The 19292-nt window shown below is 37.0% G+C and overlaps 1 protein-coding gene across 1 annotated transcript in view; it reads right to left on the reverse strand.

The window, feature by feature from the left end:
• The window catches only part of PRMT3 (protein arginine methyltransferase 3), a 143333-nt gene that overhangs the window by 51965 nt on the left and 72076 nt on the right, over positions 1 to 19292 (reverse strand). The window contains exon 11 of the mRNA XM_025928602.2: positions 16753 to 16831. Within this exon, the coding sequence (XP_025784387.2) occupies positions 16753 to 16831 (79 nt within the window). The remainder of the gene's footprint in view (positions 1 to 16752; positions 16832 to 19292) is intronic.

The following is a 19292-nucleotide window of genomic DNA, read 5'->3' on the forward strand; positions in this document are numbered from 1 at the left end:
TGACTTTTTGTTGAATATGCTGAACCAGTAAGACTATCAGCTACGTGGAAGTATGTTTACTTTCTCAAACCAGGTCCTTATATGAGAAACAATGAAGAGTTCAAATTTTACAGCAACTTTAGATATTTGGCAACTTCTTTAGATATCCTTTGGTGGACTTAATATGACAATCATACAAGTTTCCCACATTCTGCCCTGTAATTTTATACTTAAATAGGAATATAATAAGGGCACAGATCAGGGATCAGCAAACATTTTCTATAAAGTAACTATTTCAGGTTCTGTGGGCCATATGGTCTTTGTTGAAACTATTCATCTCTGCTGCTATACTGTGAAAGCAGCCCCAGATAATATGTAAATAAACGAGCTTGGCTATGTTCCAATAAAACTTTATCTACAAAAACAAGCAGCAGGCCAGATATGGATACCACTGATATAGACGTGGGAGAAATGGATGAGGGAGGTCATTATCAGGGCCACCATATTGTAAACCTTCAGGGAGTGTCATTCACACTATAGTCTATGGGAAACTGAATAGCCTTTGGAGTCGTGCAGTGCACAGACATTCAAATCACTACAGCCCACAGAGTTCTTCTATTTCAGGTATTATTAAAATCTTAGTGAAAAAATTTAAAATATCTTAAGTCTCTATATCAAGGCTGGCAAATTGTGGCTCATGGGTCAAATTCAACCCCCTGGCTGTTTTTGTAAACAGTTTAGTGGAATAGTGCCACCCTCATTTATTTCCCTATGGTCTATGGCTACACTGTGTTCTAGTAGCAAAGTTGAGTAGTTGAGACAGTGACTGTATGGCTTACGAAGCTGCAAATATATTATCTGGCCTTTTGTAGAAAAGTTTGCTGACCTCAGGCTCTGTATCAAGCAATAGGATATACTAGCAATACTACTCAGAAGTAAGGATAACTTTTTCATAAGGAAGAACTGGAATTTACCCCAATAAACTTGCAAATGTTTAAAAAATATTTTGGTACTAAGAAGAAGTAAAGAGAAATATGATTTTACTTTTTCTAGTATTGAGGTATATTTTTCAAGCTAATTATATTTCACAAAGGTACAGAAAAAATGTTTTTTGTATTTGTTAGCATTTGGAAATGAAATTATTTTTAATCTTTGTTAGTAAGAGCTATGAATATTCATAAAGGACCTGTAATCAATGTTATAGGTCAATCTAGTTCCATATCCACCTCCTCACAGCTGTCTAAAATTTTGGGCCACCTGCCAGAATCCTGACTAACCCTTTACCTTCACATCCTGACCCATTTGTCATTTGATTTTTGTCAGATAGAAGCATAATTGAATAATTACTCCTTCTTGTAGGTGAAATTAACAAAGTGCTGATTGGACAAAGCACCTTCTTACCAGACCATTTATAAATTCATGGCTTTGACATCTGTGTCCTTCTCGATTCACTGCCCAGAATTCATTTGTCACTAGAACAGCTCACATGGTGAACAGATAAACATAGGAAATCCTTTATCCCTTAGAAATGCCTCAAAAACTTTGGGACACTAAAGGATAAGACTGAGATGCGTAAAGAAACAATTCCTAGTAAGCACTGGCATCACTGCATATATATTAAAACCAGAGAGTAAAAAGGTTTAGAAGGATAATAAGTCAAAAATAAACTATTCTTTTCACAATATACATCAACAACATGGAGAAAGATTTTAGTAAACTAATGGTCAATGACAAAATGATTGATATCCATCAAGGGACGTATACTACTAAGTTACTAAATGAGCAAATATCCTGGAGTTGAATAAGCTTAGAAATAAATTTCTAATTTATATAATATGGATATCTACATCCTAGCTTAGCTAGGCTAAAATGTAGCTGCAATATGCATTGAAAAATTATGTACTGAAAAAAAGTAGAAAACGGTACTACTGTAGTATCACTGGACAAAAGAAAAGTAACAAATGTGAAAAACACAGATCTGAAGAGGAGGAAGTAGTGTATTATGGAAATACTAAAGGAAACCTCTAAACACTATGAACCATGGTCAGTGGCTGATTATGCTGAGATAAGCTATGTGAAAATCAAGTCTGGGAAGAGGAAGGAAGATGGCGGCGTAGGAGGACGCTGGGCTCACCGCGCGTCCTGCTGATCACTTAGATTCCACCTACACCTGCCTAAATAACCCAGAAAACCGCCAGAGGATTAGCAGAACGGAGTCGCCGGAGCCAAGCGCAGATGAGAGGCCCACGGAAGAGGGTAGGAAGGGCGGCGAGGCGGTGCGCGCTCCACGGACTGGCGGGAGGGAGCCGGGGCGGAGGGGCGGCTCGCCGGCCAAGCAGAGCCCCCGAGTCTGGCTTGCAAAAAGCGGAGGGGCCTGACGGACTGTGTTCCAAGCAAGAGCGACTTAGCGTCTGGGAGGTCGTAAGTTAACAGCTCTGCTCAGAAAGCGGGAAGGCTGGAGGACAAAGGGAAGGAGAGCTGCTGAGCTCCCGGACGACAGAGCTCAGTTTGGTGGGGAACAAAGGCGCTCGCCAGCGCCATCTCCCCCGCCCATCCCCCAGCCAAAATCCCAAAGAGAACCAGTTCCTGCCAGGGAACTTGCTCCGCGCAAACACCCAACTCTGCGCTTCTGCGGAGCCAAACCCCCGGCAGCGGATCTGACTCCCTCCTGCTGCCACAGGGCCCCTCCTGAAGTGGATCACCTAAGGAGAAGCAAGCTAAGCCTGCCCCTCCTGCCCCTGTGCACCTTGCCTACCCACCCCAGCTAAGACGCCAGATCCCCAGCATCACAAGCCTGGCAGTGTGCAAGTAGCCCAGACAGGCCACCCCACCCCACAGTGAATCCCGCCCCTAGGAGAGGGGAACAGAAGGCACGCACCAGTCTGACTGTGGCCCCAGCGGTGGGCTGGGGGCAGACATCAGGTCTGACTGCGGCTCCGCCCACCAACTCCAGTTATACACCACAGCACAGGGGAAGTGCCCTGCAGGTCCTCACCACGCCAGGGACTATCCAAAATGACCAAGCGGAAGAATTCCCCTCAGAAGAATCTCCAGGAAATAACAACAGCTAATGAGCTGATCAAAAAGGATTTAAATAATATAACAGAAAGTGAATTTAGAATAATAGTCATAAAATTAATCGCTGGGCTTGAAAACAGTATAGCTGACAGCAGAGAATCTCTTGCTACAGAGATCAAGGGACTAAGGAACAGTCACGAGGAGCTGAAAAACGCTTTAAACGAAATGCATAACAAAATGGAAACCACCACGGCTCGGATTGAAGAGGCAGAGGAGAGAATAGGTGAACTAGAAGATAAAGTTATGGAAAAAGAGGAAGCTGAGAAAAAGAGAGATAAAAAAATCCAGGAGTATGAGCGGAAAATTAGAGAACTAAGTGATACACTAAAAAGAAATAATATACGCATAATAGGTATCCCAGAGGAGGAAGAGAGAGGGAAAGGTGCTGAAGGGGTACTTGAAGAAATAATAGCTGAGAACTTCCCTGAACTGGGGAAGGAAAAAGGCATTGAAATCCAAGAGGCACAGAGAACTCCCTTCAGACGTAACTTGAATCGATCTACTGCACGACATATCATAGTGAAACTGGCAAAATACAAGGATAAAGAGAAAATTCTGAAAGCAGCAAGGGGTAAACGTGCCCTCACATATAAAGGGAGACCTATAAGACTCGTGACTGATCTCTCTTTTGAAACTTGGCAGGCCAGAAAGAATTGGCACGAGATTTTCAGTGTGCTACACAGAAAAAATATGCAGCCGAGAATCCTTTATCCAGCAAGTCTGTCATTTAGAATAGAAGGAGAGATAAAGGTCTTCCCAAACAAACAAAAACTGAAGGAATTTGTCACCACTAAACCAGCCCTACAAGAGATCCTAAGGGGGACCCTGTGAGACAAAGTACCAGAGACATCACTACAAGCATAAAACATACAGACATCACAGTGACTCTAAACCCATATCTTTCTATAATAACACTGAATGTAAATGGACTAAATGCGCCAACCAAAAGACATAGGGTATCAGAATGGATAAAAAAACAAGACCCATCTATCTGCTGTCTACAAGAGACTCATTTTAGACCTGAGGACACCTTTAGATTGAGAGTGAAGGGATGGAGAACTATTTATCATGCTACTGGAAGCCAAAAGAAAGCTGGAGTAGCCATACTTATATCAGACAAACTAGACTTTAAATTAAAGGCTGTAACAAGAGATGAAGAAGGACATTATATAATAGTGACAGGGTCTATCCATCAGGAAGAGCTAACAATTATAAATGTCTATGCGCCGAATACCGGAGCGCCCAAATATATAAAACAATTACTCATAAACATAAGCAACCTTATTGAGAAGAATGTGGTAATTGCAGGGGACTTTAACACCCCACTTACAGAAATGGATAGATCATCTAGACACACGGTCAATAAAGAAACAAGGGCCCTGAATGAGACATTGGATCAGATGGACTTGACAGATATATTTAGAACTCTGCATCCCAAAGCAACAGAATATACTTTCTTCTCGAGTGCACATGGAACATTCTCCAAGATAGATCATATACTGGGTCACAAAACAGCCCTTCATAAGTTTACAAGAATTGAAATCATACCATGCATACTTTCAGACCACAATGCTATGAAGCTTGAAATCAACCACAAAAAAACGTCTGGAAAACCTCCAAAAGCATGGAGGTTAAAGAACACCCTACTAACGAATGAGTGGGTAAACCAGGCAATTAGAGAAGAAATTAAAAAATATATGGAAACAAATGAAAATGAAAATACAACAATCCAAACGCTTTGGGACGCAGCGAAGGCAGTCCTGAGAGGAAAATACATTGCAATCCAGGCCTATCTCAAGAAACAAGAAAAATCCCAAAATACAGCACACCTAAAGGAACTAGAAGCAGAACAGCAAAGGCAGCCTAAACCCAGCAGAAGAAGAGAAATAATAAAGGTCAGAGCAGAAATAAACAATATAGAATCTAAAAAAACTGTAGAGCAGATCAACGAAACCAAGAGTTGGTTTTTTGAAAAAATAAACAAAATTGACAAACCTCTAGCCAGGCTTCTCAAAAAGAAAAGGGAGATGACCCAAACAGATAAAATCATGAATGAAAATGGAATTATTACAACCAATCCCTTAGAGATACAAAGAATTATCAGGGAATACTATGAAAAATTATATGCCAACAAATTGGACAACCTGGAAGAAATGGACAAATTCCTGAACACCCACACTCTTCCAAAACTCAATCAAGAGGAAATAGAAAGCTTGAACAGACCCATAACCAGCGAAGAAATTGAATCGGTTATCAAAAATCTCCCAACAAATAAGAGTCCAGGACCAGATGGCTTCCCAGGGGAGTTCTACCAGACGTTTAAAGCAGAGATAATACCTATCCTTCTCAAGCTATTCCAAGAAATAGAAAGGGAAGGAAAACTTCCAGACTCATTCTATGAAGCCAGTATTACTTTGATTCCTAAACCAGACAGAGACCCAGTAAAAAAAGAGAACTACAGGCCAATATCCCTGATGAATATGGATGCAAAAATTCTCAATAAGATACTAGCAAATCGAATTCAACGGCATATAAAAGGAATTATTCACCATGATCAAGTGGGATTCATTCCTGGGATGCAGGGCTGGTTCAACATTCGCAAATCAATCAACGTGATACATCACATTAACAAAAAAAAAGAGAAAAACCATATGATCCTGTCAATCGATGCAGAAAAGGCCTTTGACAAAATCCAGCACCCTTTCTTAATAAAAACCCTTGAGAAAGTCGGGATAGAAGGAACATACTTAAAGATCATAAAAGCCATTTATGAAAAGCCCACAGCTAACATCATCCTCAACGGGGAAAAACTGAGAGCTTTTTCCCTGAGATCAGGAACACGACAGGGATGCCCACTCTCACCGCTGTTGTTTAACATAGTGCTGGAAGTTCTAGCATCAGCAATCAGACAACAACAGGAAATCAAAGGCATCAAAATTGGCAAAGATGAAGTCAAGCTTTCGCTTTTTGCAGATGACATGATATTATACATGGAAAATCCGATAGACTCCACCAAAAGTCTACTAGAACTGATACATGAATTCAGCAAAGTTGCAGGATACAAAATCAATGTACAGAAATCAGTTGCATTCTTATACACTAACAATGAAGCAACAGAAAGACAAGCAAAGAAACTGATCCCATTCACAATTGCACCAAGAAGCATAAAATACCTAGGAATAAATCTAACCAAAGATGTAAAGGATCTGTATGCTGAAAACTATAGAAAGCTTATGAAGGTAATTGAAGAAGATTTAAAGAAATGGAAAGACATTCCCTGCTCATGGATTGGAAGAATAAATATTGTCAAAATGTCAATACTACCCAAAGCTATCTACACATTCAATGCAATCCCAATCAAAATTGCACCAGCATTCTTCTCGAAACTAGAACAAGCAATCCTAAAATTCATATGGAACCACAAAAGGCCCCGAATAGCCAAAGTAATTTTGAAGAAGAAGACCAAAGCAGGAGGCATCACAATCCCAGACTTTAGCCTCTACTACAAAGCTGTCATCATCAAGACAGCATGGTATTGGCACAAAAACAGACACATAGACCAATGGAATAGAATAGAAACCCCAGAACTAGACCCACAAACGTATGGCCAACTCATCTTTGACAAAGCAGGAAAGAACATCCAATGGAAAAAAGACAGTCTCTTTAACAAATGGTGCTGGGAGAACTGGACAGCAACATGCAGAAGGTTGAAACTAGACCACTTTCTCACACCATTCACAAAAATAAACTCAAAATGGATAAAGGACCTGAATGTGAGACAGGAAACCATCAAAACCTTAGAGGAGAAAGCAGGAAAAGACCTCTCTGACCTCAGCCGTAGCAATGTCTTACTCGACACATCCCCAAAGGCAAGGGAATTAAAAGCAAAAGTGAATTCCTGGGACCTTATGAAGATAAAAAGCTTCTGCACAGCAAAGGAAACAACCAACAAAACTAAAAGGCAACCAACGGAATGGGAAAAGATATTTGCAAATGACATATCGGACAAAGGGCTAGTATCCAAAATCTATAAAGAGCTCACCAAACTCCACACCCGAAAAGCAAATAACCCAGTGAAGAAATGGGCAGAAAACATGAATAGACACTTCTCTAAAGAAGACATCCGGATGGCCAACAGGCACATGAAAAGATGCTCAATGTCGCTCCTTATCAGGGAAATACAAATCAAAACCACACTCAGGTATCACCTCACGCCAGTCAGAGTGGCCAAAATGAACACATCAGGAGACTATAGATGCTGGAGAGGATGTGGAGAAACAGGAACCCTCTTGCACTGTTGGTGGGAATGCAAATTGGTGCAGCCGCTCTGGAAAGCAGTGTGGAGGTTCCTCAGAAAATTAAAAATAGACCTACCCTATGACCCAGCAATAGCACTGTTAGGAATTTATCCAAGGGACACAGGAGTACTGATGCATAGGGGCACTTGTACCCCAATGTTCATAGCAGCACTCTCAACAATAGCCAAATTATGGAAAGAGCCTAAATGTCCATCAACTGATGAATGGATAAAGAAATTGTGGTTTATATACACTATGGAGTACTACGTGGCAATGAGAAAAAATGAAATACGGCCTTTTGTAGCAACGTGGATGGAACTGGAGAGTGTGATGCTAAGTGAAATAAGCCATACAGAGAAAGACAGATACCATATGGTTTCACTCTTATGTGGATCCTGAGAAACTTGACAGGAACCCATGGGGGAGGGGAAGGAAAAAAAAAGAGGTTAGAGTGGGAGAGAGCCAAAGCATAAGAGACTGTTGAGAACTGAGAGCAAACTGAGGGTTGAGGGGGGTGGGAGGGAAGAGAGGGTGGGTGATGGGTATTGAGGAGGGCACCTTTTGGGATGAGCACTGGGTGTTGTATGGAAACCAATTTGACAATAAATTTCATATATAAAAAAAAAAAAAAAAATCAAGTCTGAATAGTATGATGCCCAAATTCATTTTGAAACTTTTATAAGGTATAAACCTAACACTAACTTCATTTTACTAGCTATAGCTCATTTTACTATAAATCTACAGTTTACCAGATGTAACTCAGGAGAATTCACCTTTATTGAGCAACTACTTCATTTGAAGCATCTCATTTAGACTTTTGTCTGATTCTTTAAAGCTAGATCATAATCTTCATTTTACAGATAAGAAAAGTAAAGTTCCAAGGGGTAAAGTAATTTGCCCAAATTACTGGTCTTAATCAGCTAACTAGATAACAAGTCATCTGACAAAGGTGGGTCAATTTATGGTCTAACTGAAAGATCTATATGCTTTCCATTATGCATGATGCTACATTTTATGCTTTTCAAATGGAAGAAAGGGAAACAGGAACCCTATTTTCCTTAGGTAAATGGATACTAGTTGGAAGAGAAAGAGGAAGGAGAAAGGAGTTGAAAAAGATTGGAGATTAATAAAATTTCAGGGCAAAGTGAAGAAAACGGAAACGTTCAGCTTTACTTATTCGAGCTGAGTTAAGGAAGGAGATCATGGGGCAAAAAGAAACACCAAAAAGGAAAGCAAACAAGTAGAAAAGAGGGAACAGTGAATAAGCTGTACAGTTCAGCTTTCCACATACAGAAGGAAATATAAGGAAGATAAAGCAGCAAATCCGGACTTTGTAACAGAAGCAATTTCTTAATTTCTTATTAGCATAGGTTAGGTTTCCAATGCAAATTCCAATGCAAAACCTTCAAGACAGATCTATTGTGGACCAGTATATATTTATGTATCTGCCACTCTATTTTGCTGCCCCCTTGTAAATTATTTGTGAAATTCTCTATGTTACAAGGCAGGGCCAGCTTTACCCTACAGAAGCTGAAAACGACAGAAGCTTGCTTTCCCTCTCTCCCTTGCAGCTTAGGCATGCACACATGACCTACGTCCACTAATGATAAGCACCTAAAGTTCTGGCTACTTTTCAGAGGCAGCAATGCCTTCTGTTGGTAAGATCAGCAATGTAATATGTCAGCTAGTGCCCAATATCAGGGTAGTGGTATCACTTCTAAACCAGTCCTGTAACATAATTTTGGACATTACTCCTGGCTGCATAACCTTCCAGCCTGGTTTTCTAGTTCTCATAAAAACTTAGTAACCTACCCTACCTATCCTTTTAATAAAGTCCTTCCTTCTCTGTTGAATAGCCAGGGTAGATTTCTATTTCTTCCAACAATACCTTTGATTGATAGAAAGGAAAATGTATATTTTAAATAAATTTTTAAAACAAGACTTTCCTCCTACTTTTTGGTTCAAAAGCATCTTGATGTGGGGCCTGAACATCCACATTTTTAACAAAAAGACCCCAGTGACGGTGATGGTCTGTCAAGAAGAGAAAACAGTGAGTTTGGAACTGGCTGCCTTAGTAATTTGCATTGTACTGGATGCAATCCTCAACTCCCTAATGTTGATAATTACAACTCAAAGATGTATATTCTGAAGAACCCCATAAGAAATGTGAATTTAGTCCTGTGAGGGGGAAAAATCTTTCATTTTGCTTGTAATAAAAGGCAATGAAAACATTTTTTTCTAGTAATATGGAAGAAGATATCTCCTTTGATGAGCCCCTAACATTTCTATGCAACAATTATGATTTTACAAAACTATTACCAGTTTTGAGGAAGTTGCAAAGAAATGAATTATTTCTATGTGCTCCTATCAGACCACAATTTTAGTCTGACCCATTCCTGAGAATGTCAACCCTGATTAATGATGAAGGTGGAGACTGGTAGGCTTCTGGGCTGAAATTTACTCTTTTTGTAATTAGTAGATACTGTGTAGGGAGGTTCTTTGAAAATAGGTAAATATTCCAATCTTAATCAAACTTTCAGATTATTTATTTATTTATTTATTTATTTATTTATTTATACCTCAATAGACTTGTTTCCTATTTTATTCAAAGAGTTATGGCACCCCACCCTGCCCCCCAAATTTAAGGTAGAAAGTATGGAATGGTAGAAGTAAAAAACTGTCTCTACTTGCAAACAACATGAATGGTCACATAGAAAAACTTAAGGAATTTATTAAACAACTACTAGAACTATCATGTAAACTTAGCAAGGTCATAGGATACAAGGTTAATAAACAAAAGTCAATTGTATTTTTATACTTGTGGTAGCCAACTGAAAAATGAAATTTTAAAAATTTCCACTTGTAAGAATGACAAAAAATTTTAAATACCTAAGAATAAACTTAACAGAAGATGTGCAAGATCTCTATATTGCAAATTAGAAAATATTGCCAAGAGAAATTAAAGACTTAGAAAAAACAAAAGGTATATTGTGTTTATGGTTTCAAAGATTCAACACTGTTAAGATGCTGATTATTCTCAAGTTGATCTATTCATTTAAGTCAATCCTACCACAATGCTAGCAATCTCTTTAAAATTGACAGACTGACAGATTCAAATTGATAAGATTCTAAAATTTAGTTTTAGGGGAGCCTGGGTGGTGCAGTTGGTTAAGAGTCCGACACTTAGTTTCCGTTCAGGTCATGATCTCACTCACGGTTTGTGAGCTTGAGCCCTGTGTTAGGCTCTGTGCTGACGGCATGGAGCCTTCCTGGGATTCTCTCTCTCCCTCTCGCTCTCTCTGCCTCTGTCTCTCTCTCTCTCAAAATAAATAAAAACTTTAAAAATATATATTAAAAATAAAATAAATTTTTTTAAACACACACACACACACACACACACACACACACACACACACACACACACTGCCACATTGCCAAAACAAATTACAGTAATTAAGATAGCATGCTAATTGGTGGAAAGAGAGACTTACAGATCAAATGAACAGAATACAAAAACACACCCACATATATGTGGCCAATTAATTTTCTACAAAGATGCTAAGCAACTTATGGGAAAGGATAGTCATTTCAACAAAGAAATGACTAGAAAATATTAACATCCATCCTTACTGTGTACCATACAGAAAGATTATTTTGAAATGAATCATAGACCTAAACGTAAAAAGTTGTAACTTCAAGAAAAACACAGAAATATTCTATGCAAAAAGACAAAGATTTCTTATATTGGATATTTTTCTTAATATGACAAGAGACTGAGCACATGTTTAAAAGAGTCAACTGTATTTCTTTTTCTGGGAGCTGCCATTCAATTCTTTGCCCAACTTTTTTTTTTTAATGTTTACTCATGTTTTGAGAGACAGACAGAGACAGAGCATGAGCGGGAGAGGGGCAGAGAGAGGAAGAAACAGAATCCAAAGCAGGCTCCAGGCTCTGAGCTTCTTGAACCCACGAACCGTGAGATCATGACCTGAGCCAAAGTCGGATGCTTAACCAAATGAGCCATCCATGTGTCCCTGCCCAACTTTCTATCCAGTCTGTGGTCAGACCAATTTTTTCAGTTTGTACCTTCTTTTGTAACTTTCCATATGGCATATGCTGCCACTTAGAAATTTATTTATTTAGATATAACCAAATTTATCAATTTCTCTTTCAATACACGCATCTGAATGAAGTTCTTATTTAGAAAGCCTCTCTCCCCAAGTTTATAAAGAAATAATATGCCTATGTCTCCTAGTATTTTTATCCTTTCTTTTTTGCACTTAACCTTGTCTCATTTAATATTTACAGTGTGTGACTTTTTGTGTAGACTTATTACTTTATAATTAATTATGTGGATTAAACATTACTTTTTCATTTTTTCTTATTTTTTTAACACAGAGGGCTACCCAACTCTCTCAACATAATTTACTACAGTAAACTATTTCCTTAATTATATGAGATGCCATATATTGCTGGATTTATACCAGGAGTCTCAATTCTGTTCAACTTATCTGTCCATTCAAGAATGAAATAAGGGGCGCCTGGGTGGCTCAGTCAGTTGAGCGTCCGACTTCAGCTCAGGTCACAATCTCACGGTTCGTGAGTTCGAGCCCCGCGTCAGGCTCTGGGCTGATGGCTCAGAGCCTGGAGCCTGCTTCCGATTCTGTGTCTCCCTCTCTCTCTGCCCCTCCCCCATTCATGCTCTGTCTCTCTCTGTCTCAAAAATAAATAAACATTAAAAAAAAAAAAAGAATGAAATAAACATTGTTTTAATTATTGAGGCTTTGTAATATGTTTTATATTTGGTAGCACTAGTCTGCTAGTCTGGTACCCTTCTATCTCAGTTTTCTTGCCATTAAAAAGTTTAAAAAGCCTAATTAAAAAAGAAAAAAAACCCGTATGTTGGAATTACCATTTTATAAAATTTATCCTATAAAAAATATCGAATACAGACAAAATTGAAAAAGCATAATTAACTCTCATGTACTTATTATCTGTCTTCAACAAATGTCAATGTTTTTGGATTACACATTTTAAATTAATTTTGGGAAAACTGGTATCTTTATGGCACTTGTTCTCTCCTTCCAAGAATATGGTCTATCTTTCCACTTATTTATCTTCTTTCTGTCCTTTAGTAGTAATGCTGTTTGTATATAAATTTTGCTTATTTCTAATTATGTTATTTTGTAACTCAATAATGTACTAAATTTTTATTGTTATCATTTTTCAGTTGATTCACTTGAGGTGCCTACTTTGAATCATAGAATCTACAAATAATATTAGTTTTATCTCCCTTTTTATTTATCTTCTATGTTCTTTCTCTTTTCTAGTAGCACCGACTAGTACCTCTGATAAAATATTAAGTAATGGTATAATATGAAGCAAATGGTATAATAGTGGCCATCCAAATCTTGTTTTGACTATAGGGCAAATGTTTTTAGTATCTCCCCATTAAACATGATGCAGGCTTTCAGTTGAAACAATATACTTTATCATGTAAGCTAGGGTCCAGCTATTCTTATTTTCTCATAAAAAAGACAAGAACGTAAACTGTATTTTGTCAAAAACCTTTTTAGTATCTACGAATATGGGCATGATTTTATGCCTTAGCTCTAAGCTTTATTCATATGATTGATTATATAATATTTTGTTCCAGTTCCTGTTGTCTGGTATCAATACCATGACTGCTACTTTCATTTTGGAGGGATTTGCTCACTGAATATCTTTTTTCATCCTTTTAACTTTTCCAAATGATCTTGTTTTAAGTGTGACTCTATAAAGCATACAGAATTAGGGTTTTTTGTTTTTGTTTTTTTTGTTTTTTGGTGATCCAATCTGAAGTTTTTTTTCTTTGAATAGGTTAGTTTAACCCTAATTTACATTTATTGATAGGACATTTTTTGTTGTTGTTGTTCATACTCCACCATTTTATGTTATCTTTTCTGTATCTTTAGTTTTTGTTTTGTTTTGTTTTTTAAGTAGTTGACTACATGGTCTTTTTGACTTCTTCCTAAGTATTAGTTCTTCTATTTAAGAACTTCTGTGTTTTTGTTTTAGTAGTAGCTAACTTTGTAATTACATTATAAAATACATTTTGTTCTCTATTTTCAGCACTATTTAATCTCCTATCATGAGTAATCATAAAATTAGTATATTTCTTTATTCTTCCTTTCTTGTTTTTCATTATAATTTTTTTTAATTAAAAGAGAGATGTATTGATAATACTAACAGCAAATACAGAGGTGGGCACAGAGTTAGTACACAGCTTTAATACGTTTTTTTGAAAAGTTAGAAATCAAAACATGTCATAATTCAATTGACCTGAAGGTGGGAAATGCCACTTCACTTTTTTCTTTTTAAACATCACTTTTATTAAGGTATAATTCACATGCAGTAATAAAACTCACTCTTTTTTGGCCTTTTTGGTGTATAGTTCTACGTGATTTGATAAATACAGTCACCACCACAATCAAGATATAGACAGAATCTATGGTCACAAACCTCAATGGTAAATTTTAATCAATAGTATTATTTTAACATTAACTTTGTAATGCTAAATGTGCTTATAATTCTATTACTTGATTCGTCAGCTTTAAATGAGATTCAATGAACTCCTATCAAAGATAAAGCAACTCAAGTATATACACTTCCTCCCACCTGCCTTCTGCATTCTCTTTCCAATTTTTGTAAGATGCAGCATTTGACACTGTTAGAGTATAAAATATTTACATTCTTTGTAGTTATCCTAAAACACACATTTGTTTTTGTCTTAATTCTAATTGTAAAAATATGCATTGGTCATAGCAAATCATTTTCTCCTCCCCTCCCCAAGTTTTTATTTAAATTCCAGCTAGTTAACATACAATGCAATATTAGTTTCAGGTATAGAATTTGGTGATTCACCACTTATATAAAACAGCTGGTACTCATCACAAATGTCCTCCTTAATACCCATTACCTATTTAATGTATCTTCCTTCCCTCTGATAATAAATCATCTTCTTAAGATTTCCTCTTCATCTATAAGTTGGTTGAATGTAAAACACTACAATTTCTGACATACAACTCGTGCTTACTAAATCTTAGCTAAAAACAGAAGTAGTCTTTAGTAAACCCATTTTCATTAACTTTATAAAACTATTTTTATTAATAGCAATAGCAGTAAATGAATACCTCCAAAATACTACAGAATTTGCTTGTCAATGGCAATAACAGGGAGAATAAATACTCACTACTGGCTGACTGTGTTTTATACTCCATACCATTATATATATAGTGAGACATACACTGAACCTAAAGTCATGTAAAAATAAACTGTGGTTCCTTTATGCTTATATGAAATTTTAATATTTTCCCTCTCTCATAATTCAATAACTCTTTCCAAAGTCTTTGCACTACTAATTGCTTAGTAAATCTTTCCTTCAGAAAAACATAAAGAAAACTTTCCTTGCAACAGAAGAACAAGCACAATACATGACTGGTGATATTCAGGAAGGCACACTCAAACACAAAACACGCTAAATAGGCTACCCCGTGTTACTCATTTCTGACTTTTCCTTCTTTTGTCTTAATTCTGTTAACAAGCAACATTCACTAGCACTGCCTAGGCAGTTGAATGCTGACCTGTCTTCAATATGCCTCCAGATTACCTCAATGTTAATATTAACTATATAAAAATACAAAAAGAACTAGAGTTAGGAGCCTTCACTTCATTCCTGATGGTGGAAAATACTCTGCTATTGTTTCCTCAACTATAACCTCATTATATTCATGCTGTAAGTTCTTAATGAATTTCACCAAGAAGTCAATTTAAATGTATTAAATTGCTGTCAGTCCTTCAGTAAGATCAATGAATACCATTCAGGGAGGTATGGAAACTGAATCTTCCCTAGAACATCAAAACAAGAATCAGATTTAATAAAGTGCATTTTAATAGGGAAATAAAAAGGGATGCTGAAAAGAACATGAATATTGGAATTGACAGATCGCGATTTAAAAAAAAAAAAGTCAAGGCTTGACCACTTAATATGTATCCTCTAGGACACCTTTGGCTGTTGTGAAGATTACATATGTAATAACATAAAAAAAAGTATAGTATTTGGCAGCTGGTAGACAATCCACAAATGGTAGATAATATTAGTTTCAGTCATTAGGTATAACAGTCATTTTAAAAAAAGCCACTGAAATTATAGAATATATCAGATATAGCTAATTTTTGTAGGGTAAAGTATATCTAAAAATTCTAGCCAGATTCATGGCAGAGATCAGGAACACATCTTGAAATGCTTGCAGAAAATATAGTGATAAAATAAATGAGAGCATTTTGAAAAAGAAAGGCAATCCATTTAAAAGCTATTATAAAAGAATTCTATTGTGCTGGAGAATTTTCTGTGCTTCATGTTTTGGTCTCACTGATTTTTACTGTATCATAATCGCCAAAGTGATTTCATAGAATATGGATGGGCAGGAGGCATAAGTATGATTAAGTGCTTTATGTCACTAGTTCAAAATGTCTCATTTTCATCTACTTTTATATAACAATTTTATCAACTGTACTCTGACTGTGGAAACCATTTGATGATATTGACACTTTGGAGAAAGTGAAGGTACAGGGAGAGGTGAATAAAGGGAGACAGATGCTATTCAATTCAGTTTTAATGATTTGATTCAATAAACTTACATGATGCTCCATCTACGTTCCAGGAGCTGTGGAGCTCGTTGAAGAATCAAAGATGAACAAAACATAATCCCTGCTCTGAAAGGGACTGTTTGTATATAACTGTTCACAGCAGAAGGCTTATAAAAACACAGTTTCACTTTGTGTATACAGAATTAATATAAGAAAGCTTTCCAAATTTATTGGGATCCAATAAAAATACTGATAAAAAATCTAATATATACAGTATAAAAATACTGTTTGGATATGCTACACTTTAAAAACTTAGAAACCAGTCGGTTTTTAAATGTTCTCATTAAAACACAGAGATGACAGGTTTATATATTTAGTGAAGTCATGGAAAATTTGCCAGTAAAGTGTGTAATTTCCAACCTAGTATGAAATACTCTATTAGAAAAAAAAAAACCTAAATGTCATAAGGATTAAGAATCAAAAGGAGTTTGTTAGATTTTTATTTCAATTATCAAATAGTTTCTAAATCTAGTCCTTAGTATTTTTTGAAAAAGCATTCTTGAGAATACCATTAACTTAGAGTCCTGCATATCTTCTATAATGTTCTACTATCAACAGTAAACGACTGCCTTCAAGCTTCAGCTAATTGAAACATCTTTCATTTCTATTGGGAACTTTCTCCGTCATGCATAGTTTATTTGAAATCCAAAGGTTCACTTGGTTCTGCCAGACTAAAATTACATTATTAAAACTAGAATTTTATACTCACCCGATCCTCCTTTTGCCAAGTATTTGTTCTTTGCATAAAGGACAGAATCTAACATAGACTCAAAAAGAAGAAAATAGCCCTGCATAAAAAACATGAAAAAAAAAAGGATTTTAGAAATGCACAATCAATATCTTCATATGTAGACCATTTTAAATATCTGGGCTACTCTTTTTATAAAAGGCATGTTTTTTTGTCTCTGCCATATACTTTTCTGCAAAGTTTGAAATTACTTTTTGCATTAAATTCTCCAAGTAATTATAACGTGGACACAGAAAGTTTATTATGGTTGAATGTACTGAACCTTCTTTATCTGTGCTTCCACTTTCTAGACTATTTATTTCTTCCTCATTAAAAGGAAAGTCTGAGACAGAAATTGTTAAAATACCCTCTAACTCCCCTTGGAGTATTGCAATATTAATAATCTAGACAGTGATTCTCAACTAAATTTTGTCCCCTTCCCCCCCCCCCCCCACCCCCCCCCCCCCCCCCGCAGGACATCTGGCAACGTCTAGTGCCATTTTTTGATTGTCACAACTTGGCGGGGTCGGGGGAAGGTAGGATGCTACTGGCATCTAATAGGTAAAGCCAAGAGATGCTGACAAACAGGCTACAACATGCACAGGAAGCCCTCACAACACACTGTCCAACCCCAAAAGTTGATAGGGCTAAGGTTAAGAAATCCTAGTCTAAAACACCATTTTCCAAAGAGCTTCCTGTCCAGTGACTTTCTCTGGAAGAGAAGGGAGGGAATCTTTAAGAAACACAGATGCTTCAATAGTTCTGGAAACTGTTAAAGAAATTTGTTGAACATACCTTAACCATGTGTTACCCACTTTTTGACTACAAACCTTTTTTTTTTCACATATTACACTTATCAACACCTTGCACAACTAGTGTTGTTCTATGTTCATGGACTACAGCTCTGGAGTACTCCAGATTTTAGAGACCAGTAATGCCTCTGCTATGAAAGGACTATTTCAGTACAGGTGAAAAGAAAATTTACCACTACTGGTATCATGAGTGAAGGGTAGATGTCAGCTTGAGTCAGTCCTTCTCCTTCTAGAGGCCACCGCCCCCACCCCCACCCCCCCACCGCCCCACTACCCCGTGGCGGCAGGGACAGTCAAGGGCTCAGCACAGTGCTTAGCACATAAAAGACTTTATTACTGCTTAGAGTGAAACAACATGAATTCTGCCCTAATGACAGCATTCTAAATCAAAACTGCTCTTACTTCATTTGTTCTGTGCACAAATAACTGACAGGATAAATACAATATTCTTTAACCACGTGAGCGAAGACTTTTTAAAGGGGTCTCGAGAACAAGAAAAACCTGCACACCTGGGATGGATAATCTTCACAAAAGATTAATAAACAGCACATTTAAACCTATAGAATATATAGCGCTCAAGCCTGAATCACTTAAAACAACCTAATTAAACTGACACCAGCAACTCTACATTGATGTTTACCCACTCCCAGCAACACACCAATTCACTGAGAAGAAAATGCTTGCCTACAAAAAAAAGACTAAGCAACAAAGCTCTTTTATTAATGTGTTAACGTTAGGAAAATTAAGGACTTGGTGAAAACTGTTCTTCTGGCTAGAGTATTTCAGTAATACGTCTGACTGTTACAAGTTAGTTCCCTATTAATATCATCTGTGTACTCAAAGAACAGGGAACTTTTGGAAGTCAACTAAGAAATCTTTATCAATCTAACATAATTCATGCAGATCAATGCACACAAATGCTTATAAATAAGCACTCCACTGCTGATTAAAGCAAATTATAATTTATGCCAAGGAATTATTAAAAAAGAAGTCTTCTATTTACCTTATGGGAAAAAGATCAGCTGGTAAAACATGTTAATAGGTTAGGTGAAAAATTGTCCGTATTTGTAAGATTATTGCATATTAAAACATTAAAATAAATAAAATAAATTCACATATTGGTAAAAATTATTCATTATAGTCTAGTCTTCTTTGGAAGGGGGTAAAAAAAAAATTAGTTTATCATTGATTTGGCAGTGTGTCAAACTGTTTCTAGTATTTACTTTCGAACTGGTTGGCAAAATCTAAGTACTTTACTTCCCTATGTCCAAACTCTGTCTTAATTCCATGTACTACAAACAAACCAAAAGTCTTCTCCATCAGTAACTGAAAGTAGCTCCTTCTAACAACATGCTTATTTACTGCATTTATGACAAAGTTATTATTAGCCATCCACCAGAGATTAAATTGCAGCATATTTTAAACTGGTGCTGCAGGGGCGCCTGGGTGGCGCAGTCGGTTAAGCGTCCGACTTCAGCCAGGTCACGATCTCGCGGTCCGGGAGTTCGAGCCCCGCGTCGGGCTCTGGGCTGATGGCTCGGAGCCTGGAGCCTGTTTCCGATTCTGTGTCTCCCTCTCTCTCTGCCCCTCCCCCGTTCATGCTCTGTCTCCCTCTGTCCCAAAAATAAATAAACGTTGAAAAAAAAATTTAAAAAAATAAACTGGTGCTGCAGTCAATACTAACAGTGTAGTGGCAAAGAGGGTACACTT

This window comes from Puma concolor, chromosome D1 (genome assembly GCF_028749965.1).
Source record: "Puma concolor isolate L17-30 chromosome D1, mPumCon1.1.hap2, whole genome shotgun sequence".
Lineage (NCBI taxonomy): Eukaryota > Metazoa > Chordata > Mammalia > Carnivora > Felidae > Puma > Puma concolor.